The 26,258-nt window shown below is 41.3% G+C and overlaps 1 protein-coding gene across 4 annotated transcripts in view; it reads left to right on the forward strand.

Annotated features, from left to right (window-relative positions):
- Positions 1 to 26,258, forward strand: part of RBPMS (RNA binding protein, mRNA processing factor) — a 171,027-nt gene that overhangs the window by 103,852 nt on the left and 40,917 nt on the right. For all 4 annotated transcript variants that reach the window (XM_021694105.2, XM_021694104.1, XM_044912829.1 and 1 more), the window contains exon 5: positions 921 to 1,071. In XM_021694105.2, coding sequence (XP_021549780.1) covers positions 921 to 1,071 — 151 coding nt within the window. The remainder of the gene's footprint in view (positions 1 to 920; positions 1,072 to 26,258) is intronic.

Consider the following 26,258-nt stretch of genomic DNA (forward strand, 5'->3'; position numbering starts at 1 on the left):
CTGAGATCATGACCTGTGCCGAAGGCAAATGCTTAATAAGACTGAGCCACGAAGGTACCCCAATGGAGGCATTCTTGAATGGTGGGAGGGTTTTAGAATAGACTTATCTTGTCCTAAATCTTGTGTTTTTATAATGTTTGTTATGTATTGAATTGTTTTAGGTAAACTGCAATATAGGGTCAAGGGTAATTGAAATTACTACCCTGTCTCTGGCCGGTGTAATCTGTTTTCTCTCTAATCATGTAGCTAATAGGCCAGCTGTAATCAAAACTGGGACTTTACCACAACAAGACATTAAAATTTTATATAAACTTATAAGCTAACTAGAATTAAATGATACTAGCTACATTGAAATCTTAAATCTTAGTTCCTGTTTTACTAACTCAAATACATGTATCACCACGAAGAAAGATCTCTAGTTAGGGAGGGGAATTTTCTCCCTTTATTTCTAGGTGATGAAACGAAGGCATTGAAGAATGACATTGTTTTAGGCCAGTGTCAGAACACTACGAAGGGCCTAGATCGCTACGATTTCCAGGATTACACAGAGCTTTACAGGAATCATTTTATTCTTATTGGTATCCGTTAATTGAAGTTTTTCACTATGCTAGGAATTTGCTGGTCCATATTTAAAACTTGAACCTAACGTTCAAAACCTAACGTTTCTGTTCAGGAAGAAAAAATAATTGAAAAAACATGTAGGAACTAAATGTTTTAATTAAGTAAACAAAATCTCCCCTGCTTTCTGGACATGTGGTATTACAGGTTTTCATGTATTCTGTGTAAGTAGTGAGAACCCGGGTTCTCGCTGACCTTTTTTTTCTGATAGGCCAGGATTTACTGGTGTGTTTATTTTGTCACCATTCCGGTTTGACTCTAAGGAAATGAAAACATCTTCCATTTGTTCTTTATTTCCAAAGGGCATCCGCTTCGATCCTGAAATTCCGCAAACACTACGACTAGAGTTTGCTAAGGCAAACACGAAGATGGCCAAGAACAAACTAGTAGGGACTCCAAACCCCAGTACTCCTCTGCCCAACACTGTACCTCAGTTCATTGCCAGAGAGCCATGTAAGTTGATCTCCTTTTCATTTAAAAAAAAAAAAAAAAAAGAATAACCAAGAATTGTGCGCTGCACGTGAAATTACACCACAGGACGTAGAGCTAAGTGTCATTTTCCATTTCTCTGAAGAGGCTGTGGATTCTTCCTGTCTGAATTCCAAATACAGCAATCTTGTTGATGATTGGCTGTCCTAAATGGTGGTTCGGCTAGATTAGAACTGTAACTACTACACAATTTCGTTTGATGTGCTGTAGATTTCCTTAATGTCACCTTGACCTTATTGTGAGGGTGTTCTGTTTGCCTGGGGGTACAAACCCTTCTTTATTTCCCCATCCCTGGTTAGGAGAGTCGGTTCTCAGCATTTACTTCATTTGTTGAAGATCATCAGTTCTGTGGCTTGGGAAACGAGAATATTAAAAGTGAAAGCAGCAGATAAGTTCTATTTTTGAGAATAGTTGAGCCCATAAAATCTAGAAGGAAAAGTAAACACACACAAAGAATTTATATGTTGGAACAATCAGTTCTAGCAAACTAATACTGGTAAATTTAAGGAAATCTAGGGCTTCCTGTTTTAAATTAATTGGGTAAAGACACTGACTAATTGCTAAACAAGTGTCTTACCCCACCTAATGAGCTTATTCCCTTAAATGGCCAGTCTACAGTTTTGCCTTTGATTGAATAACTTGAAAAGGTTGTCTTAATTTTCTTTCTTAAGCTCAGTCAGTAGCATAAGTGAGGCGTGAGATAGGCCTTAACTTTTCATTGCGTAGCTATATGTGATTTAATATGGCAGGGCATTCAGGGAATCCCAAGTGACTTGCTGTTATTTGGAATATTTTTGCCCTGTCTTTCTTGATCTTCTTTCCAAACCACATGATCTTGATCTTCCTGCTTTCCTTGACAATACTTTTCAACTTTTCTTATTGAAGTTGAAGGGCACATGAGTTTCTTTCTCCCGCCATGTCATGTGTGTGTCAGGTTTAATCAGGTTATTTTGGAAGTTATAGCCATTCTGTAGCCCTGTAACTCTTGAGAAAGCTGCCACTTGTCAGTGGAAACTAACAGATAAGAGTTTCTCCTCCAGTGTTTTCTAAAATTTTTCTGTGAGTCCAGAAGTCATAATAAAAAGAAATTTGTTCTTCCATGTCCTAGAGGAACTTGAATCCTTTCTAAACAAAAGTTTCATCTTATGGTCCAGTCGCACTACGGGAGGATGAGTGGACATTTCTTACACATTTCTGTATCCGTACAGCATCTAGTTCAGTTACCTTTTGTACATTGTATATATTTAATATTATAGTGGTAAGTGGATAAATATTTTAATTTGGCTATTTGCAGAATTATTCCATTTGTATGCCTCTTCTTTTCCCTCTGAAATGTCTTGATTAAGGCATCAGAAAAGAGGATTTGTAAGATACCTTGATTTAGAAAAGGTAACCTAGAGTACCTCTTTAGTTTTCTAGTGAATTTTCTGCCTCAGATCTGAGAGTGCTTTGAAAAGATGAATTCAGACAGCAAGTATAGTGCTGGTGATACTTTATCCTTTCAATTCTTTATTGAATGCTTTTGTTTCGGGACCTCAGTTTTTTGTTGTTTTTTTTTAATCTGTTTCGAAAGCTCTGTGAAATTGGTCGCCAGAAAGGTGATAGCCAGTTCACCACAGGGTACGCAAAAGCAACAGAGATGAACAGACTGAACATCCATGAGTCTCTGAAGTTCTAGGAGAGCTCAGAGCAAAGTTTAGAACACCGCTCTGGCCAGCTCTATCCACCTCCCTTCCCTGTGTACAGAACAGCTCAGAAGTGGTCAGATAATTTCCATGGCACGGGCTGCTTGTGGCAAAACAAACTTGACGTTTAAAAAAAATCCAAAACACTGGCATATTCTTGAGAAAATAAAAGCATGATTTCTCTTAATACAGCTCCTTTCTACGACACAGGGGTCTTGATGAACAGCAATTCCACTCTGACTCAGATCGACTTTATCATCCATTACAGTTCCCCCTGGGAATTATGAACTTCCCTGTCACATAGGCAGAATTGTTTTCCTGAAAGCACACTGCAGACTAAGAACACTGGTGGTTCTTCACTGGCAATTCCAGTTGCACTGTGCCTTTAATGAGTGTTCAAGGTGGTGGTCAGTTCAACCACTGTTGAGTCGACTGCAGTGGAATCTTAGAATTTGTAGGATTGGAGCACCTGGGTGGCTCAGTCGTTAAGCGTCTGCCTTCAGCTCGGGTCATGATCCCGGGGTCCTGGGATCGAGCCCCGCATCGGACTCCCTGCTCAGCGGGAACCTCCTTCTCGCTCTCCCACTCCCCCCTGCTTGTGTTCCCTCTCTCGCTGTCTCCCTCTCTCTGTCAATTAAATAAATAAATAAAATCTTAAAAAAAAAAAAATAATTGTAGGATTGGAAAAACCCTATAGTGGCACCTGGGTAGCTCTGTCAGTTAAGTGTCCAGCTCTTGATTTTGGCTCAGGTCATGATCTCAGGGTTCTGGGTTCGAGTGCCTCTTAGGCTGCACACTCAGTGGGGTGTGTGCTTGAGGATTCTTTCCATCTCCCTCTGCCCCTCTCCCCACTTGCTTGTGCTTTCTCGCATGCGCTCTCTCTCTCTAAAATAAATAAAATCTTTAAAAAAAAAAAAAAAAAACCCTATAGACTTCCCTGTTGTGGATGATGAGAGAGGTTTGTAATGTTTCTTTCTGTCAATGTTTTTTTATAGTTGTGGCTGAAAAGTACCCATTGCCATCACTAAAGGAAGAATGTGCTAAGATTCAATTATACAACAAATATTTACTTGAACTCTCGTTTCTCAGATATCTGTTGAACTTTAATGAGCTCTCAGTGTGCTAGACACTGGGAAAGAAGGGGACTGGTTGCTGCCTTAAAAGAGCTATCAGTCCAAGGGATTGGTGGTGGTCAAAGTTGTCAGGAAACTTGGCCCATATAAAGGATGTAAAAGATTTTTTGCAGCTTAGTCCAGATTGCTCCAAATCAGACTTATTTGCCAAGCACCTGCTCTGTTTGTGCAGAGCATGAAAAATGAGAAAACTAGGTATTGCACTTGCCAAAGGAGATGGTGGCCTGCAATGGAGAACCTTGGCCTTAGACTTGAAGATGTCCGTGAGAGTTCTGGTTCTGCCAGTCATTGTCAGGCTTGTCAAGTCATTGTCAAGTTGGACCTTAAACACGTTGAACCTTGCTCTGCTCCTGTTCTCTCAGCTACAAAATGGGAATAATACCTTATTCACATGCTTCTTACAAGAGCTAAATAAAGCAAGATCCTAAGATTGTGTTGAGGATTAAGTGGCTGTAATAGATGTAGAGGGCCAGGCAAACATAAAGTATAATCTTAATTTCTTAAAAAAACAATTGAGTCACTTTTCTTTCCTAATTGTTAAAAGTAGGCATTGATCTTCTGAGGCTTTTCATCACTGTGACTATAGCCAGTTGTCTTTGCAAATTAGAAGAAAGGATGAATGAAAGTGTCAACACACAGTCCCAAGAAAGTATTATACTTCCCTAATGAAATTTTTATAGTTTTAACTTCTTACTCTCTTGTATATAATGAAGCAAGAAAAACACTGTGAGAAAGTAGGAAGTAAGAGATAACAGAAAATTTATAAATTACATAAAATTCTGCTAGATTATGCATTTGCTTGTACAGGAAAGTGGTGTTCTGTAGTGTAAACTCCACTTTAGAGATGAAAACAGGGCAAGTCACCGTCTCTCTGAGTTTTGTTTTCCTTGTCTATAAAATGATGATACTGTGTGCCAGACATTGCTAAGCATTTTACGTGAACTGGATTCTCAGTAGCACTATTTTACAGTTGAAAAATAGGCCTTAGGAAGATCCAGTAACTTTGAGGTGTTATGGGTTGAATTGTGTTCTGCCAGAATTCATATGTTGAAATCCCAACAACCATCAGTGGCTCCAGATTAAGTATATTTAGAGATATAAAGTCTTTAAAGACATCAAATTAAGTGGGGCCATTAGGGTGGGCCCTAATTCAATATGACTAGCTTCCTTAAGAAAAAAAGATGGGCAGGGATGTTTTCACACAGAGGAAAATCCAGGTGAGGACATAGCAAGAAGGTGGCCATCTGCAAGCCAAGTTACAGAGGCCCAGGGGAAGCCAAATCTGCCCCCACCTTGATCTTAGAACTTATAGCCTCTAGAACTGTGAAAAAATTAATTTCTATTGTTTAAACCATCCAGTCTGTGGTATTTTGTTATGGCAGCCTGAGCAGACTAATACATCAAGTGATAGAGCCTGGATTTAAATTCTGACCTGTTACTTTTGTTTTATAACTTTGATCTAGTTACTTAACCTCTCTGTCTCCATTGTCTCATCTATAAAATGGCAGTAATAATTAAACTTACCCAAAAGGTTGTGAGGATTAAATCAATTGACACGAGAGGGCCACATTCACAAGAGTGAATAATTTCAGTGACTGTTTAACACGTACGTGTAAGAATGTATACATTGGGGCATCTGGGTGGCGCAGTGGGTTAAGCATCTGACTCTTGGTTTTGGCTCAGGTCATGATTTCAGGGTTGTGAGATTGAGCCGCGAGTTGGGCTCCATGCTCAACATGGAATCTGCTAACGTTTCTCTCTCCCTCTCCCTCTGCCCCTCCATGTGCTTGTTCTCCACCCCCCCCCCAAAATAAATAAACCTTTAAAAAAAAATTAAGAATGTATATGTTGATATGCCTTCTGTTCTCATAGTTGAGACCTGTAGTTTTTCTGCCTTTGTATACTTAGCATCTGGAACCTAGAAATACATGTGAAGTTAAGATACTGCAGATTTTATTTTATGCTTTTTCATTTGGAAGTTTAAAAATATAGTGTTTAAAATTTTTCAGTGTTATTGAGGTATGATCAGGAAATGATAAAATGCACGTATTAAGAGTGTCTTTTTTGATAAGTTTTGTCATAATACATAGGGAATTGAGTTGACTCAGTGCCCTTGATCTGTTTACACTGCTTGTGACGTACTGTATTCTAGTGACAACACCTACAGAGCTTTTACTCAGAGTCAACAGATTTTACCCATTTAACTAGAATTTTATGGAGCAAATATCAGAAGACTCTAGAACTTCGCAGTAATTCACATTCCTGAAGTCCAACCCCAGGGATTCTGGCTGGTCTAGAACTCATGCTCTGTATTTTTAAAAGCTTTTTTGATGTTTCTGATGCACAGTCAGGTTTGACAATGCCTAGCAGAGCAAGTTAAATTCTCCTACTACTGACACACTCTTCTCCCCAGCCTTGTACCCATTCCTATTCCCCACCCCAGTCCAAAAACAAAGCATGCTCTCTTAAATTAATACTCTTATTAAAAATACCTGTTAAGCACATAACCCCTTGGTGAATAATCAGATCGCTTCCTTGTTTTCTTGCCATACCACTGGAATTTCCCATTTATCCAATATTGACCCTGACTATGTGGAAGTGAATTTTCTCTCTCATGTCTGAAAAGATCCTCTGAAAGTTCAGAGAACTTCTAAGGTGTGCCTAGCAAGGGCTCTCCTAGGGCCAAAACTCTGGAAGCATGAAATCAGTTAACTTTCAACTCTGTGGGATGGGGCCATTTAGGGCCTGATCTGAAGCTCCATGTGCCCATGGAACAGAGTTAGGGTACCTGCATTTTTCAAGGAAGCATACACAGCATGTGCCATTGGAAAGACTGAGGGTGTCCGTCCAGTCCCCAGCTCTGCTCGGGAATGTGCAGATGCCCGCTAGTAGCAGGCCCTGTGTATCCCACACCTGCTCTCCGCAAGTGGGGTTGTTCAAAAAGCCAGCGACTGGGCCTGAAGAAGACCTAATCAAGCTGCTTAGGGGGAGGCAAGGCAAAGACAGAGTTGCAGGTGTTCTGTGGGGATGAGGGTAAGACTCTTTTGCTATGAAAAGCAACTTCCTTGGATTTTTGTGTTTCATATTACATAATGCAAATGGTTTGTTTTCTCGGATGATAAAAATTGTACTTCTTGAGGGAAAAAAAATTTCCAGCAGTCCAGAAAAATATAAAGAAGAAAATAAAAGTCACCAAGTTATACCAGAGATAACCACCATTAACATTTTGGGGTCTGTCCTTCCACAACTTTTAGTATGCATATAATAAAAAATGTATCTCTATCCAGTTTTTTAATTTCAGAATCATTTAACTTACCCCTTTACCTTTAAGATAAAATTCCCCCCCCCCCCTTTTGTTTTTTAAGATTTTCTTTATTTATTCAACAGAGAGCGAGCAGGAGAGGATGCGGGACTCGATCCCAGGACCCTGGGATCATGACCTGAGCCGAAGGCAGTCACTTACCCGACTGAGCCACCCAGATGCCCTTAGATAAAATTCTGATGTCCAGTGAGATTAAATGGCCTTTAGGGCCAAAAGTAGTATCTGGGCTCTGAGAATCCCATGCCACAGCCTCTGTGGTGCCTTTGCTGTAAGGTACTAATTCAGAGTGACACAGAGCCCTTGCTAGAATTAGAGCAGGAGGAGGGGTGGTAGACCACTGGTAGATTACCTAATGCCCCAGGTGAGCACAGCCAGCTCCTGGGCTGCCGGAATTCAGGTGGTTGGTTGATTGATCTGTCGGATTTTATTAAATGGATAGGAAGAAAGGAAACAGCTATTGAGCCGCTATTCTAATCCTTAAGAACAGTGTAAAATACCTATTTTCCAGCCAAGAAGACTAAAACAAGTTTGAGTAACTTCCCCAAAGTCACACAGCTTATTTTAGGCCTAATTGCTGATCTCACTGCACCACATTCCTAACTTAGAGCCGACAGGTGCTTTTGGCTATAGTTGCTTTTAAGGTATTCTTTAGGAGGTGCTTTAAACTCCAGCCATGGAGCGCCTGGGTGGCTCAATGGGTTAAGCATCCAGCTCTTGATTTCAGCTCAAGGTCATGAGTTCAAGCCCCACATTGGGCTCCACACTGGAGCCTACTGAAAAATAAATGAGTGAATGAATTGAGGTTTCCTCATTTTCAAATGTCAGTAACTAATTGAAGTTTTTCCTTAAAATAGAGAGGGACACCTGGGTGGCTCAGTTGGTTAAGCGTCTGCCTTCGGCTCAGGTCATGATCCCAGGGTCCTGGGATCGAGTCCCTCATCGGGCTCCCTGCTCAGCAGGGAGCCTGCTTCTCCCTCTGCCTGCCACTCCCCCTGCTTGTGCGCTCTCTCTCTCTCTCTCTCTGACAAATAAATAAATAATCTTAAAAAAAAATAAAATAAAAATACAGAGGGGTACGTGGGTGGCTCAGTCGGCTAAGCATCCGACTCTTGATTGCAGCTCAGGTCATAATCTCAGGGTCATGAGTTCGAGCCCCGAGTCGGGCTCTCACTGAGTGTGGAGCCTGCTTGGGATTCTCGCTCACCCTCTCCCTCTCCCACCCCCTTACCCATGCTCTCTCTAAAAAAAATTAACTCAAGCCTTTAGAGATGATCTTATTAGAGACCCCAGAGGCCTGCATGAGATTATAAGGAAAAGATTTCAGGGCAGGTCACCGCTCAGTGAAAGTCAAGCTTCCATATAACTTTAAAGCATCAGATTTTGATGGCCAGGATGCACTAACTGTAAAATGTATTTTTACATAGTTGACCAAATTGAACTATTGATGGTTTTTATTTAGTTTTGGTATGGTTCATTGAGTTGTCTCAGAAAATACAAGTGACCCATTTTCAACAGTTCAGGTATTTTAGTTTAATGAATAATGGTATCATCAGCAAAGATGAGGATATTTGACTTCTTTGATTTATACTTGGATGACATGCAGGCAGTTTTCTAAAGTGTTTCACATCATTCAGGGAAATGGAAATGAGCATGAATGGAAACAGGCAACAATACAGCTCTGTTTTACATTGTTTCAGATCCTAAGACTCCATCTGCACAGTCCTCTTGAAACAGTGATAGTATGAAACCAGCATATATACCTACCAATTTACGGTTAAGTAGACAGTGTGTTCTCTAGGTGGTCCCTCTTTGTAAAGTCCCAAAAAGCTGATGAGCAATCTGCAGAAAATTTTTCACACAGATCAAAAACCTTAGTTGCTCCTTATATAAAGGATGGGATTGAGAGACCTAGTCCTGCAATTGTTTGAAAGTAAAACTAACACAGGGATGCCTGGCAACTGACTGCCTTTGGCTCAGGTCATGTCCTGGAGTCCCAGGATCAAGTCCTGCATCAAGCTCCCTGCTCAGCAGAAGTCTGCTTCTCCCTCTGACCCTCCCCCCTCTCATGCTCTCTCTCTCTCAAATAAATAAGAATCTTAAAAATAAATAAGTAAAACACAGAAATAGGAGGGATTGTCTAACTGGCTATTGGGTCTCTTATTTAGGGAGATAAAAGATTTGAGTCCATTTTAAGGAACATCCTTGCAGACAGGTATGTTGACCACATGATCACAATCTGGGCTCATCTGCATTTGAGAAATAGGCCCAATATCCCTTTTTTCTTGAATCTTCTCTTTACAAAATTATGGTTTCATTTCATTTTGTAAAATGACCATGCTTAATTCACTGTATTGTTAGAGTAGGAAACCATAAATTAAATTTAAAGGGTTAAAAATACATAATTTCCTACCATATAGAAATAACCACTGTTAATGTTCTGTTGCATATCTTCCTACATACATTTCCATCCTTTTATATGTGTATGTATAAAAAATAGTGTGTCAGGTTATCTTTGGTTTAGTTTGGTTACAACATGTGATCACACTGTCCTCTTTTCTCACTTACCTCAGGACCAGTTTTCCATCCAGGACTGTATACCCAAAGCATTATTTTTTAAGGGCTCTTTACATGGAAGGTGTAGTGCTGGTGAGGGCCTTTGATGCCTGGCAGGGAGTTTTTTCTAAATTAACTGGTGGGGAGAGAATGCAGATTGTTGAGCATGGCAGTCTTGTGCTTTAAGGAAGACTCTCCTTCATTAAAGCTCTAGGAAGCTGCGCTGGGGAGACAGGAATGGAAGTAGAACACCATAAAAATCTCTTTTATGTCGTGGAGGAAATAGAGGGGTGGGGGGGGGAAGTCACTTTCCCGAATTTTTTTTTTTTTTTTAGTATGACTTGAAATGCCACTAGGAAGTACCTTGGGGATGTAGTGCTTCTAGGAAGGAAGCTTCACTCCTCCCCAGACTCCCACCCCACTTCCACAAAGTTTTAGGGAAAGGAACCAGTGATGGTGAAGACACAAATTATTTCACCTCTTTTTCTTACCCCAGTCCTTGCCGGTAAGGGTTTTGATGGGAGGGAGGGCCCAAGCGTGAAAAGAAAGTTGTGGAGTAGAGCAGTAATGGGGAGTCTTTGGGTGGCCAGAGGCCTTGGGAAATGGTACAGGAAGGGGGAGCCAGGAGATGGACACAGGGAGGAAAGAGGAGGCAGCTGGCTGCCGAGTGGAAAGGAGACCAGGACCTCAAAAGTATGGAAGCTGAGCTTTGCAGGATTGTGCTTGCTTGGATCACATGCCCATTCCCTCTGAACCAGCTCCATGGCGGGACTGCCGAGGGATTGTGTCCTTGCTGTAGAGCGGTTTGAAGCTACCAGAAGTGATGTTCACAGAAACTTGTCATGGTTTCCCTTCTGGGTATCGAGACTTCATAACGATTGAGTGATCCACTGAGCATATTCTCACCCCCAACACCACAGGGCATTTGTAGGCTGATTCTCACACGACAGGGAAAGCCCCATTGTCAAGAATGAGGACATGAGGTGCGCCTGGGGGGCTCAGTTGTTAAGTGTCTGCCTTCGGCTCAGGTCATGATCCCAGAGTCCTGGGATCGAGCCCCGCATCGGGCTCCCTGCTCGGCGGGAAGCCTGCTTCTCCCTCTCCCACTCCCCCTGCTTGTGTTCCCTCTCTCACTGTGTCTCTCTCTGTCAAATAAATAAAATCTTAAAAAAAAAAAAGAATCAGGACATGAATTTAACCCTCAGGATATGTATGAGGGTACCAGGTGCTTAGGCCCCTGGACATTCTGAGGAATAGAAACATGAAACAGATGAAGGGGGGGAAATCAGAGGAGGAGACGAACCATGAGAGACGATGGACTCTGAAAAACAAACTGAGGGTTCTAGAGGGGAGGGGAGGGTCGTGGGGGGATGGGTTAGCCTGGTGATGGGTATTAAAGAGGGCATGCTCTGCATGGAGCACTGGGTGTTATGCACAAACAATGAATCATGGAACACTACATCAAAAAAACATGAAACAAAACTCCAGTTGATGAGGACAGCAAAATACTCTTAGAAACCAAGACACCTTAATAATGTTTATTTCCCCATATGTCCCACTCTGACAAAGCAAAACTATTTTCCTTTAAAAAAAAAAAAAAAAATTTACTGTACCACATCAGTGTTTACAGCCCGCTTCTGCCCCTGTCTTCTCTTCAAACCTGCACACGTTCCTAGTTTTTGCTTAATGTGGATAATTTTTAATAACGAAATTTAAGGGCGCCTGGGTGGCTCAATTGGTTGTCTGCTCAGGTAATGATCTCAGGTCCTGGGATCGAGCCCCGCATCTGGCACCCTGCTCAGTGGGGAGCCTGCTTCTCCCTCTGCCCCTCCACCTGCTCATGTGCTCTCATTCTCTCACGCTCTTTCATAAAGAAATAAAATCTTTTTAAAAATAAATAAATTTAACAATAATACTAAAATAATATTAGGTAATGGATGTGGTAAGGTACATATATATATATATGGATGTGGTAAGATATATAGATATATATATCTGGTCTATATATAGATACATCTGGTTATATGTGGGAGGTAAGTTACTGCAGTACTGTGTAGATCAGCGAATCTGATCCAGTTATTTACATTACAGTTTAATGAGTTAGCCTATCTTTGATTAGCAATGGCTATTAACATTTTGCTTTGAATTTGTTTCTTGTTTAATCATTGATTAGCTATAAACAAAGGCCTAAGAACTCAGGAAGTCAAATCTCCTTGGAAATCGCAGAATTCTTTTGTAATGCAAATAACTGCCCCAACTTTAATGTTTTGTAAACTCAAATTATTCATTACATCTGCAGAGAAATGAGAGAATAAAGGAGTTAGTTTACTGGGACATTCCAGAAGAAACAGCTACCATAGACTGAATTCTGTTAACGCCTTGTACTCTCCTCACTCACTCATTAAAAGGAAGGCATTTCTTAAAGTTTGATGCAGGCTCTCTGTTTCTTCCCTTCTTCCTTTTCACACACTTGTAAATCCTCAGAGAGGTGCCTTTTCTCGGACAGCAGTTCTCAAAGTATTTGTCTGCCAACCCCTGGTTGGTCTCCAAGACCCTTTCAGGGAGTCCCCAAGGTCTAAACTATTTTCATGAGAATAGTTTATTTTTCTTACTGGGTAGCAGTGGGCTCAACTACTGGCACCTTCGTACATGTCCAGACAGCGGCACCAAACTGGACTCAGGAGCATTGTGTTCTTCACGGTCCCATGCTGTGTTAAAGAAACCAGTTTCACCTGCGAATGTCCTTGATGAAGAAGTAAATATTTTTATTCAGTCTCAGCTCTTGATTACAAGTCCTTTTATGATTTTTTTTTTTTGCCAGAATGGGAAGGATACATATTACCATATTGAAAATTAAAACAAGTTTTAAAAATATTTACTAATTCATTTTAAAAATATGGCCTCATGTGCGCCTGGGTGGCTCAGTTGGTTAAGCGACTGCCTTCGGCTCAGGTCATGATCCTGGAGTCCCTGGATCGAGTCCCATATCGGGCTCCCTGCTCGGCGGGGAGCCTGCTTCTCCCTCTCCCGCTCCCCCCTCTTGTGCTCTCTCTCTCTCTCTCACTCTCTCTCTCAAATAAATAAATAAAATCTTAAAAAAAAAAAAAAAATGGCCTCATGCGGGGTGGCTGGGTGGCTCAGTCGTTAAGCGTCTGCCTTTGGCTCAGGTCATGATCCCAGGGTCCTGGGATGGAGCCCTGCATTGGGCTCTGTGCTCAGCAGGAGGCCTGCTTCTCCCTCTCTCACTCCCCCGCTTGTGTTCCCTCTCTGACTGTGTCTCTCTCTGTCAAATAAATAAGTAAAATCTTAAAAAAAATATATGGCCTCATGGAAGTAGATAACTTGTGAAGGAAGGAGTATTTTAGTATCTTTTACAGGTAATTGTAGAGATTCCTTTTTTGCATTACACCAAGATTTGTTGCATTGTGAAATCTGAAACTTTATCCATGAGCTTTTTGTATTGTTACATTAAATTCCATTTCCTATTTTAGTTGGGTCTTTTACCCATGCATGATTTTATGGTATGACACATTGGTCATTTGGAAAGTATTGGTTCACTGAATTATGCTGATCTTTCAAATGTTGCCTCATTTTATTCATTAATAGTTATCACCCCTGATCTCACCTGTGAGGCCATGCTTTTTTTTTTTTTAAGATTTTATTTATTTATTTGACAGAGACAGAGAAAGCGAGAGGAGGAGTGGGAGAGGGAGAAGCAGACTCCCTGCTCAGTGGGGAGTTTACTTCTCCGTCTCCCTCTGCCCCTCCCCTGCTCTCTCTCTCTCAATTAAATAAATAAAATCTTTAAAGATATATGTATATACTACAACCAATACAATACCTTGCAATAGGTTGAATTAAAAGCAGCTATGAGAATCCAGTTGTCTACTATTACGCCAGAGAATAAAGAGGTTTGCAAAAATGTAGAACTGAAGTGTTTCCTTATTTGTTTTGGTGTGTGTAGCTGTTTTTCACAAAACATTTATCTTAATAGGTAATGGTTTTTTTAATGAATTGATAAATGTTTTTAAAATTAAAGTTTTAATTTTTAATATGATAGAACCCATATAAAAGTTCTTTGGGGTCTTTAATAGTCTTTGGGCATGGAGAACCTGCAGTCACCAGATGGCTACTATAGATCTGGGGCAGGTGATTGAGTTTGCAGCAGCTAAAGCCATTCAGACCTAGACTGGAGGGAAACAGTGCCCCACCAGTGCCTGGGGCCCTGCAGGCTCACATACCAGCCTCGGGTTTGACTACGGGCTTCTATTTCTGCCACTCACTCTCTGGAGACCATCCCAATAGCTGCATATGTGGTAGTTTGAAGAGCTGGATAATATGCCTCCCATTCATTCGCAGAGAACTTCCTTGGGGGAATGATCTGGACTGAGTACCCTTCAGAACTGTTTAATCACCCCCACCCCACCCCCATTGCCAAATGGAATACAAGTTCACTTCAAGAAACTTGGAAAAGATTAAAAAAAAAAAAAAAAAAAAACGGGGGACAGATTAATGTTTCTAAGTTCCCAAACCTAGAGACACAGGGTGTTAAATTCTATTATATTTCCATTGTATTTTTTAACCTACAGTTTTATAGATGAGATAAATTTTTAAATACAGAGGTTTAAGGCATCTTTAACAGTCGTTGGGTCTTTAATAATAGAACTTTATATGTAACATAATATCTCTATTTCTTGTTTTAAGTAGGCTCCACGCCCAGCGTGGATCCCAATGTGGGGGCTTGAACTCATGACCCTGAGATCAACACCTGAGCTGAAATCAAGAGTCGGGCATTTAACCACCTCTGCCACCCAGGCACCCCAGTATGTGTATTTTTCAGTTGAATGTGGAAAATTACCTCACACCTCCCCGCAGAGATAAGCATTTTAACATTTGTGATGAATAGTCATACAAAGATACACATGGTTATATTTGTATTACATGCTGCTCTGATTCCTGCTTTCATTCTCCATTCTAGGCCACATTTTTGCCTATCAATGAGTGTATAGCTGAATTGTAACAAAGGAATGTCATGTAATCAAGTTCTTTTCCTTGGGGAAAAGCCTGGAAAAAGTGGTGGTTTGGAGAATAAGAGAAGTGAAAATCTCAAGCTTGTGGTGCAGATGCAGGTCCTTTATCATCCTCCTTTTCATTCCACAATGTGTGTAGCACTAGGGTTTTAGCTATCCTGAGAAACGATGGAGTTGCAGCCAGAAGCAGCATCTTGGTTTGAACGAAATAATCTAATTAGTGTCTGAGGTGAAGGAGTGTCTTTCTGTCCTTTAATTAAATATCTCTCCAGAGGTCAAGGAGATCAAGCTGGTCAAACATTAACAGCTCTGTACAGGAAATTATGGTGAGTTCCTGTTTCAGTTTTCTCACTTGAGTTTAGCAAACATTTGAGGGGAGGTGAGCGATAAAAAGCTGAATAAGGTACAGTTCGGCTCTCGAGGTGTTTACACTTTAGTAGGGGAAACAAGCCTGTAAATGACTGCAGTAGAAGGCAGAGCAAGTGCTAAATTGAAGGTGTAGGTAATGCTGTGTGCAGATGAGAATGCTGGTAACTAGGGGGAAGGGAAAAGATCTCCTGGAGGTCTGCTGACCTAGCATCTAAAGATGAGAAAACATTTCAGTAAGGAGAGATAATGTGGAAGTGATCTACAGACTGAAGGAGTGGCTTCTGTGAAGATCAGACGTGAAAGTGTAGGAAGGAAGGGGTTAAAGAAGCACTTGCAGTCTGGTGAAGCCAGAGAGGTGCGCAGAAGGAAGTAGAGGGTGACCACACTGGGCTGGGGTGGGCTGTTGTGCCAAATCTAGGAAATCCATAGATACCAGGTGAACAGGACGAGATCGTTGCTGGTTATTTATTCCTTCACAGAAGACATCTCACCAGCATGATGCTTTAGTCATCCCAGATAAACATTTATGTTTAATATCAGCAAGCTGATAAAGGAGGCTGGATTGGGGGTGGGGGTTAAAATGACATACACTCACTGTTTCACAGATTCTGAAGGTTAGAATACCAGGCACAGGTTTACTGGGTCGGTCCTCTGGTCATGGTCTCACAGAGCTGAACTAAATGGGTTGTCTGGTCTGCAGTTTCATCTTCTCTTCTATGCCCACATGGTTGTGGTGGATTTCAGGATCTTGAGGTTGTAGCTAATTGGCTAGAATTATGATTTTTTTTTTTTTAAAGATTTTTATTTATTTATTTGAGAGAGAGAGAGATCATGAGAGCGGGGGAGGGTCAGAGGGAGAAGCAGGCTCCCTGCCGAGCAGGGAGCCCGATGCGGGACTCGATCCCGGGACTCCAGGATCATGACCTGAGCCGAAGGCAGTCGCTTAACCAACTGAGCCACCCAGGCGCCCCTAGAATTATGATTTTTTATAAGCTGTCATTTAATTGAGCCACTGCCACGGGCCAAATAAAGGCACATACATACATTATTGCTAACCCTTGATAAAAACTGTAAGGCAGCATTGTCTCCATTTGACAGATGGAGAGAAGCCTGCAGAGAGGGAGAGTGCATTGCTGTTTTGTTTTGGTTTTACAAGGCTGAATTTTTTTGGAAAGGAAAACCTTTTATTAAAAATTCTTACTACTCTATGACTTTAAGGCTAGGGGGTGGGCTTGTTTGCATAACAAAACTCTGATGAGACCATCCCCTTGATAACTTAAATCACTTACCTCTTAGGACCCAGGCTTCATTGAGTCTGAGTCTACTTGGCAACTTTACAGAAGGAACTTGTTTTTTGGCCACAATACAGAAGACATTGGTGTTTTGAAGGTTTGTTTCATTTCTCTTTAGGGGGAGTAAGTCTCCCTCTCTATTGTTTCAACATACCAAAATGTAGAGAGAATCATATAATCGACCCCAGAAACCCATCATTCATATTTAAGTGTTATCAAGATTACACCAGGGCGCCTGGGTGGCTCAGTTGGTTGGGCGACTGCCTTCGGCTCAGGTCATGATCCTGGAGTCCCGGGATCGAGTCCCGCATCGGGCTCCCCGCTCGGTGGGGGGTCTGCTTCTCCCTCTCATGCTCTCTCTCTCACTCTCTCTGCAATAAATAAATAAAATCTTTAAAAAAAAAAAAAAGATTACACCACAATTTGCTTTTTAAGCGTCTTGTTTCTTTTCTCCTCCTCTTCAGTCTTTTTAGTTGAATTGTTCAAACGAGGTCCATATATTGCATTTAGTTACATCTCTTAAGTGTCTTTTCATCTAGAGCAGTCCCTTTCCTCAGCCTGTCCCTTTTTTATGCCATTGTTTTGTTGAAAAAAGCATCTGCCTTCCTGAGAAAAAAACCCTCCTGGGTTTTTTGGTTTGTTTTCTTTAGGTGTCCGTCCGCTCGTTCCTGCGTCCCCTCTGTTTACTGCAGATTGAAAGGCTTGATTAGATTTGGAAGGTTGGTTAAATTCAGGGTCACCTGTTTTGTCAAGAAACCTCGTTGGTGGCCTGTGCTTTATGTGACACCACATTATGAAGTAGCCAGTGTTCGGGTCGTTCTCTGGTGATGGGAAATGGGCCTGTGTTCACGTAGTAGAGGTGGGATGCCTCCTCTGAAGGTCCCTGTCAGCTTCGTTTTCACGGCTTTATCCTCTGGTCTTTACTGCATTCCTAATTCTTTTTGTTTACCCTGAAATTGTTTATCAGAAAAAAGGTTGAAGGCAAGATAAGTGCCTGATTCTTTCCCTTTCACTGCCGGCTTTGAACATAAGGGATTGGTGACTGGTTATCACTTTTTCTTTCACTTTCCCTGCTTTTGAATATCATAATGAACTTGGGTTTCTGTATTTTCAGGGTGTTTCAGTGGATTTCAGTCATTATTCCTGATGTGTGGGGGCAGGGAATCAGCAGCATCTTTTTGAGGGAAGGAAATTCTAGGACTGCCTCAGTGGGTGGAGCTTTGTAGTTTCCATGTTTCCATCATATGAGTGATGGGGTCTTCCTGCCTCGCGGTTCAGGATTGGTGCATTGTGCCTTTGTTAGGATGTTTTCCAAGTGCTTGCATAGGACCTGTCATTCTTGGAGTATAATGAGTTTCTTTGGCTATTTATCTGGTCAAAGCAACTTTTTTATCCACAGAAATGGCCACTTTTACATCCTTGTTGAGGTTAAGATTTTTACAAAATAGATTGGTGTGTTTTGGGCTTTTGTTTGTTGTTGTTTTTTTCCAGATTCCTTAATTAGGAACTGCAGTAGAACACTGAGATTATTAGTGGTTATATGGGATTGGTGATTTCCTTCTTAATATTAAGAATATGTGAACAGAACGGTAATCAAAAATAGTTCTACATGCCCAGTAATTTCCCCCAATTAAACTAAAAATGGAAAGGTGCGACATGTAACAGAATGTTCATCAAAAAGAAATTTATTTCATTAAAAGAGTTTTTGAACTACGCACATAAAATAAACATGAAACAGACTGACCAATGATTTTGACTAGACACTTTAAAAATAAGCTCAAGGGACAGAAAGTGAAATGTTTAGATTAGTGTGAACTGTTCACTCTGTGGCAGTGTGCCATTGGTGGGAATATTCCTGGAACATGTCTCCTCTGCTTGTTTTAACACCTGACCCTGGTCCCTGGAATGGAATGTATAGATGGGAAGAAAATCAGTTGATCTGGGTGGCTTTGTTTGGCATTTTCTCTTTGTTTGTATAAGCCCTTTAGTTGTTTCTTTGCAGTTTTATTAATACCATTGAAAATTTGGTGGCTTTTTAGAATCAAGACAGTATGGTTGTTATCATTCCATTATGATCTGATTGGGTTCACTGACTTTTTCATCTTGGGTCCATGAAGAGTAGACTGATTCCATCAAGTAGGATGGTGCCTAGCACAGACATGGAAACTAGGTAGGCACTTTGAATGAGAATGCCTATTTTTCCTGTTTCTCCCTCTCTCGGCTGGGGGATATTATCATATATAAATGGATTCATTCTGTCTAGTAAAAATGGCATGATGTTTTAATGGTTTATTAATAAAGTTAATTTCTTGTCACATACTCATTGGTCATTTAATTTGAGAGAGGTATTTTTCCATTTTTCTATTCCCTTTTTTTAAATATTTATTTTTATTTTTAAGTAACCTCTACACCCAACATGGGGCTCGAACTTAAAATTTCAAGATCAAGAGTCACATGCTCTGCCAACTTAGCCAGCCAGGCGCCTCCCACTTGTCTATTTCTTATTTTCTTTATTGATATGTCTATGTAAGAACAGTGCTTTCTTGACTAGTGTGGTTTATTTTCAGTGGATAATTTCTTCTTCATTTGTTTGAAGGAGAAGCTGATAGTTCCGTGGGTTCCCCCCCCCCCCTCAAAATTAATAATGTGAGCATCCCTCACAGCTGGTGGTTTCTCTTTAAAATAATGATGAACTCCCGGTTCTCCTTGACCTCCCTGAGCTGTAGGGGGAATAAAATGAGATAATGTGCTTTGGAATATATTAAGCGCTACATAATGGCACATTACAAATGGTATTGCTACACCAGGAGAACATGAAGCTCAGGGCTTAAGCGCAGCGTCATTTGGATTGTCATTTGGAATCTGATTCCTCTAGAAATACCTTTTTGTTTTCTTGGTTCCTGCGCTCTTACAAAGTCCATAGATTGCATTACCCTTAATATAGACACAAATTGTGAAATCTGTTACTTTCTGGTGAGTGGGGGAATAATCAGTAACAAAGAGGATAGACAAGAAAAGAGATCACATTTACACGTTGATTGTTATCTTGCTTTCTGTGTTACCATTTTTAATAGTAATCTAATTTTTTATTTTTAACTTTCTATTATGGAAAATTTCAAACAACAAAAGTAGATTCTTAACATAATGTTTTGTTGTTTTTAACAGTTGGTTGAATCAAGGTCCAAATCTATACCATCTTTACATTTGGTCGGTCTCTTATAGGAGTCTTTGTTTTTCGTTTCATTCATTTTTTTTTTTTTTTCCTTGCAGTATATTTGCTGAGGAACCCAGATTGTTTGTCCTATAATTTCCTATAGTATGGATGTTGCCAACTGCATCTCTGTGGTGGTGTTTAGCATGGTCCTGTTTCTGAATTTTCTGTAAGTTAGTAGTTACAAAGAACTGATCAGATTCAGGTTAGAATCAGGGGTGGAGGGCAGTATGTACTTCCATCAGAGGACACATAATGATTAGTTATCACACCTTGTGTAATGTTGACAGCCATCAAAGTCTCTACCCAGATCTACTGGTTAATTACCTGTTCCTTTTTATGTTTAGTTACTCACTTTTTAAAATTGTATTTCATGAAATTAAAAAAAAAATTCTATACATTTGCCAAATAGCTTTGTGTAAAGATTATACCAATTTACAGAGCCAACAGCCATGTACTAGAGTACCCCAGTATTCTTATACATGTGGTATCTGAGGCTTAAGGAGGGTCATAGCGTTCCCCAAGGTCACACAGTACAGTAGCGAGTGTTCAGTCTACGAGTCCTTCCTTACTCAGTCTTGAACAGGATAACACAAGCTTCCTTCCCTTTCACCATAGCCCTAGGTAATTGCTCGTCTTCACTTAGAAATGGTAGAAGGGAAGAAGTGAAGAGGGCGAGGTGAGAGATTAAAAGAAAGGAACTGAACAGTTCAGATAAGAGAGTTAAAAACATAAAAATGATTTCCAGAATATTCCCCGGTATCTCCTCTCATTTTGATTCTCTGATGCTTATAATGATCCAGCCATTGATTATCATTACTTTAGGTCATTGCCTGATCCTGTGTGTTTTTCAAAATATACTGACCAAACATCAGTGGCTTTAGCATCTTAAATTTCAGACTTTGCCAGAAAGACTTACTTTTGTGTAGCACCTTCTTCCATGTCCTTTAAAGACCATTTATTAACACTATAAAAAGTACCAAAGCTGGGATCCTATGGGAACATTCCAAACTTAGTCCATCGTTTACCTAAACATACCATTTTTCCTAGCACTTCTCTCTTAATTTATCAGTGGTTATATTTATGAAGAAGCTCAATCTAGATGTGTTTGATAAACCTTGTCATTAAAAGGTATTTCAAAAGCCATTTTATTATATAGTAAATGTTTCTCAGGCTTGTTTCATTTAAGTTCTTTTCCTAAAATAGCAATTTAATTTGACTTTTGGCAAACTGTTACCCCTCAAAGGTTGAGCTAAGTTTTGAATGTAGTAATTTTGTGTAGAAGCTAAATTTAGCAATTAGCAGTCTTCCACTTCTAGTTTAAATCCAAGTGAACTTTTAAAAGTTGGCCTCTCCCAAGACCTAGACTCTGATATTAACAAACGCCAAAAGAGATGTGCAAACAGGAAACTATGTGATTCTTTTTTAATGTTTCAAGTCCTGTGTCATTTTCCATTTGATCCTCCCACCCCCCACAAATAAAAAGATGCACAGTAATCCTCTGGAAACTTTAGAAATCTTGCTGTCTTTCTTCCCCACATCTCCCCCATTTATATATTTTAAGTGCTACCTGATATGGCAAACAAATGTAAATGATGTCCTTTCAAAGTTCACTGGCTTCCTCTCTGAAGTCATCTAAAATTCTGGAGCCATAATACAAACCATCAGATAAAAGTGTGACACTTTATACTTGAGAAACATTAGGTGCCTTAAGATGATTAAGTGGAACCACAAGAGCATTTTTTTTTCCAGTTTCTGGAAAGAATTGTGTTACTCATTTAAGTGAACGAGTAATGAGAGTTTAGAAGAATGGAAACTCCTTGAGGGGACTATAGGTAGTTAAATCCTGGGTTCTAGAGAGGAAGGCGTTTGATGAGGCATAGACCCTAAAGCCAGATAGATTGCTAGTCTCAGGACCAACCCAGATGGAGCTCCCGCCTCTGCCACTGGAGACAGCCCCTCCAGCTGGTCTTCACAACCCTACCTCTCTGAGGCATCCCCGCCTCTGGCTCACTCTCTTGAATTCTCCCCTGAATACCATTACACAGTGTGTGGAAGAGTTCCTTACCACTTGTGCAAAAGGTACTGATTTATTTTAAAATACTCGATACGTTTAAATCCCAGATTAGCAGCACTTATTATAACAGACCTTTTGATGAAAAGGTATTTTTAATAGATGGAAATCGCTGTACTGACTGCGAAGAGCTCCCCTGCCTGCCCCCTGGATAGGATCTCTCTTCCTTAGCATCGTGGACAGGCCTTTGTGGCCTGCACCTCTGCTCCTCTCCCCCAGCCAGAGGCCGCCTCCAAGCTGTCCTCCAGCGCTACTCCGCTTCAGGGGGTCTTTGTGGCACATCATGTGCTCTCTTGGCCTCTGACCTTTCCAGCCAGAGTGCCCATTCCCTGGTTGTAAATTCAGTCCTTTTGCAAATTAGCTGCTTGTCCTTCAGAAGTCCCTTCACTGTCTCATCCTCTAGAAAGCTTGTCTGACTCTCCAGAGGTAGATTAATAGCCCCACTGGGTTGGTAACTGTCTTTATTCCTTGCCACACTGTACGGAAATTGCCAGTTACTTCTCCGTCTCCCTCTAGTTTCTGAGCTTCTTGAGTAGTAACACCGGGCTTTGCCTAATGTTAGACACATAGTAGGTGTTTAATAAATGCTTGCTAAATTAATTCATTCTTGCTCCAGTTCTGCTACTGACTAGTCAAAAATCTATATACCCTGAAACTTCCACTCACTTATTTTTACTTCCTGGACTTCATGGAACAAGTCTAGCCCCATTTTTATATGGTAGCCCTTCAGAATCTAGACTTCTGGGGGATAGTTCCCCAGAAAGAATGCAATATTCTGGAAAAGAGTGAGTTCTTACACCTCAGCAGAGCATACTTATTTGCTTATGGAACATCTGTCAGGAGGAGAGGATTAAGGGATAGCTTTCCTTCTAAAGAATGGTAGAGTGTTTGTTCTTCAGAAGGAAGACAAAGGTAGTAGCATAGATCCTGACTACATTTAAGAAAAATGAGTGTAAGAAGTTCTTAAAGTGAAGACATTCCACTGAGATCAAATTTTGGGGCTTTGAAGTCTGCGAGGCCCTGAAGTTGGCTCTTTTTTTTTTTAAAGATTTTATTTATTTATTTGAGAGAGAGAATGAGAGACAGCACGAGAGGGAAGAGGGTCAGACGGAGAAGCAGACCCCCTGCCGAGCAGGGAGCCCGATGCGGGACTCGATCCCGGGACTCCAGGATCATGACCTGAGCCGAAGGCAGTCACTTAACCAACTGAGCCACCCAGGCGCCCCTGAAGTTGGCTCTTGAAGCGCGCACAGCCTTGGGGAAACCATTCGAAGCTCTGTGGCCACCCCTTGATTGAGATGACTTCCACTCCAGGCTAGAGGAAGAATGGGCCTGACACTTTAGTGGCAGGGATAACTTCATTCATGAAATCATGACTAGAGGTGAGGTGATGGTGTGTGGGGTGAGTATGGGAGGAAGGAAGGTATAAATGAAAACCCTCATTACAGTTAGGTTAGCTCTTGAATTCAGAAGGAATTGGGAGCTCTTGGAGATCTGCAAGAAGACGAATTACATTATCAGAAATAACTTAGCAGTGGGTTTTAAAAGAGATGTGGGTTTGTTTTAGGTATTTTCTCATCCCGTAAAAATTAAATGAAAAATTACAAATGCATCACCAAAAGTGCCAGGGTGATGATTCAGATAGTGCTCTCTGTGGCTCCATCCTAAAAAGGGCACATTAGCCTGTTTTTCGGACATGTACTCCCAAGAAACTTTCCCAGTATTACCCCCACCTCTATTTCCAGCACCATTCGCCCCCTTGGACCTGATTCTCCTCTAAAGATATTTGAGTGTGGGAAAAGTAACTTTTCCAATAAAACCTTGAGATAAATTTCTCTGACCCTCAGGCAGGCTTCTCATTCTATATTTGCAGCGGGGACAGAGGAATTAGCATATGGAACAACCCTGGGAGCCAGCGTGGAGTCTCCACACAGTGGAAGCCTTGCATGCTGCCCCTGCCCGCCCCCCACCCCCGCCCCAGCTGCCTGGAGAGGTCTGTTCTGGCCTTCCAGCCTCATTCTGGGTGAGGTTTGTTCTTCTTTCCCCCAGCCACCAGTTCTCCAGGTCTCTGAACTAAACTTCCATGCTCATCTCTTTTTCATCACTTCTCATGAAAGGTCCAGAGACAGCTCTCCAAACAGTCTCTTTTTCCTCTGTGGGATGTTTGTCAGCTGCTGTCACGTTACCCACTAGCTGGCCCACAGCCACTGGTTCTACATACACGGCCTAAGCTTTTCAGAATGGACCATCCGAGCCCCACACCGTGTGGACTGCAGGCTCCATGATCCATTTACCAGACTGTTCCCAGCCCCCGCATCCCGTGCTGGGCCTCAGCACTGTGTGAGAAAAGAAAAACTTGGACGGGATCCAGCACAAGGAAAATGATTGAAAGATTGGGAAGAGGCGTTGCTATGAGAAAGGGATAAAGGAACTGGGTAGGTTTAGCTCTAGGAAGGAGTGGACAGGGAGAGAGAGATTGAGAGAGAAGGTCCCTTCGCTTCCTTCCTGTTCCTCACAGTTAATATAACCCATAAAGATACTTTTAATTTTTTTTAATCCTTGCTAGTGATGGACTGTCCTTATGCAGGATGTTCCATTGCTTAGGACGGGTGGTCTGAGTTGCCCAGTCTGTGCAATAGGGCACTGTTCCGTGTGCTTTCTGTCCCTCCTGCGATTTGCTGTGAGATTTTGATTGTGAAGAGGGGGAGCTGACACCGCGTGGGGACGGGCAGGATGAGGAGGGCAGGGCTCCCACAGGTGTGTTTGCCTAACCGTCCCGGGATGGGGACCCAGGACGTATATCCGGATTCGTTCTTGCTGCCATGGTGGGTCACTAGGTTTTACATAGTTGTGAGAGCTGGTAAAACCTGGAGTCAGTGGGTAGAGCATGTTTGACCCTTGGGAATCTTCAGGAATGAGAAGTTTAAAATAATGATGATAGCAATGGTTTCTCATTCAGGGCATTTTGTTAAACTCTTTTTATTATTTCCTCACTCTTCCAAACACTCTGTGGTGTAAGCACAGTTATTCTCCTCATTTCACAAACGAGGGATCAGGCTCAGAGTTCTAAAAATATGTCCAGGGTCGCAGTTGGTTAGTTGCCCATCTGGGATTCAGAAGCCAGGTAAGTCTGTCTGGCCACAGAGCCCAAGGTGGTTTTGGGTTTTTAACCACTTTATTAAGATACAGTTTTGGGGCGCCTGGGTGGCTCAGTCGGTTAAGCGTCTGCCTTCGGCTAAGGTCACGATCCTGGGATCAGGTCCCGCGTCGGGCTCCTTGCTCAGTGGAAAGCCTGCTTCTCCCTCTCCCTCTCCCTCTGCCTCCCACTCTGCCTACTTGTGTGTGCGTGCTCACTCGTGCACTCTCTCTCTCTGTCCAATAAAATTAAAAATCTAAAAAAAAAAATACAATTTTTAAAAATAATAATAATTCCCTTTCCATACAATTCACCAATTTAAAATGTGTAATTCAGTGTGGTTTTGTATATTATCTTTTTTTTATAGTAAAATGTATATAATATAAACTTTGGCACTTTAACCATTTCAAGTGTACGGTTCAGTGGCATTAAATATATCTACAATGTTGTGCAACCATTATCACTATCTATTTCCACAACTTTTTCATTGCCAGTAACTCCCTGTACCCTCCCTGCCACGCTCCCCAGTAGTCTCTAATTGGCTTTCTATCTCTGTGAGCTTGTCTGTTCTAGGGATTTCATATAAGTGGAATCCTACAACATGTGTCCTTTAATATCTGGCTTCTTTCTCTTTATATTTTCAGTATTGATCCATATTGTGTAACATGTGTTAGGACTTCTTTTTAATGGCTCATGTGCTGGGGTTTAGATATTTTTTCTTCTGTGTGCTTTTACTGACAAGAAATTTAACAAGTATGAAATGAAGAAAATCTTTGGTTTTCATACTTCCATTTCCTGTGTGTGTTGTTTATAACATTGGAACAGGGTGTTCTTTTTTTTTTTTTTCCATGCCCCAAATGGTCCTTGTGTCTCTTTGTATTTTTACCCCTTTATTTTATTTTTTTTTTAAAGATTTTATTTATTTGAGAGATAGAAGAAAGGGAGCACAAGTGGGGAGGGGTGGAGGGGCAAAGGGAGAGGGAGAAGCAGACTTCCCACTGAGCAGGGAGTCCGATGTGGGGTTCAGTCCCAGGACCCGGGATCATGACCTCAGCCAAAGGCAGATGCTTAACTGACTGAGCCACCCAGGTGCCCCATATTTTTACCCCTTTAAAAAACAAAAACATTAGTAAAATACATGTCTATGGTAGACATTCAGAAGGCATAATGAGCAAAAAAGAATCCAGAGATATATTTATCCATAGAATCCACCATCTAGAGATAAATCATAGTAATATTATTACATGGGTTATATCACAGGGGAGCCTGGGTGGCTCAGTCAGTTAAGCATCCAGCTCTTGATTTTGGCTCAGGTCATGATTTCAGGGTCATGAGATTGAGCCCCA

The sequence above is a fragment of the Neomonachus schauinslandi genome, chromosome 2 (assembly GCF_002201575.2).
Source record: "Neomonachus schauinslandi chromosome 2, ASM220157v2, whole genome shotgun sequence".
NCBI classification, from domain to species: domain Eukaryota; kingdom Metazoa; phylum Chordata; class Mammalia; order Carnivora; family Phocidae; genus Neomonachus; species Neomonachus schauinslandi.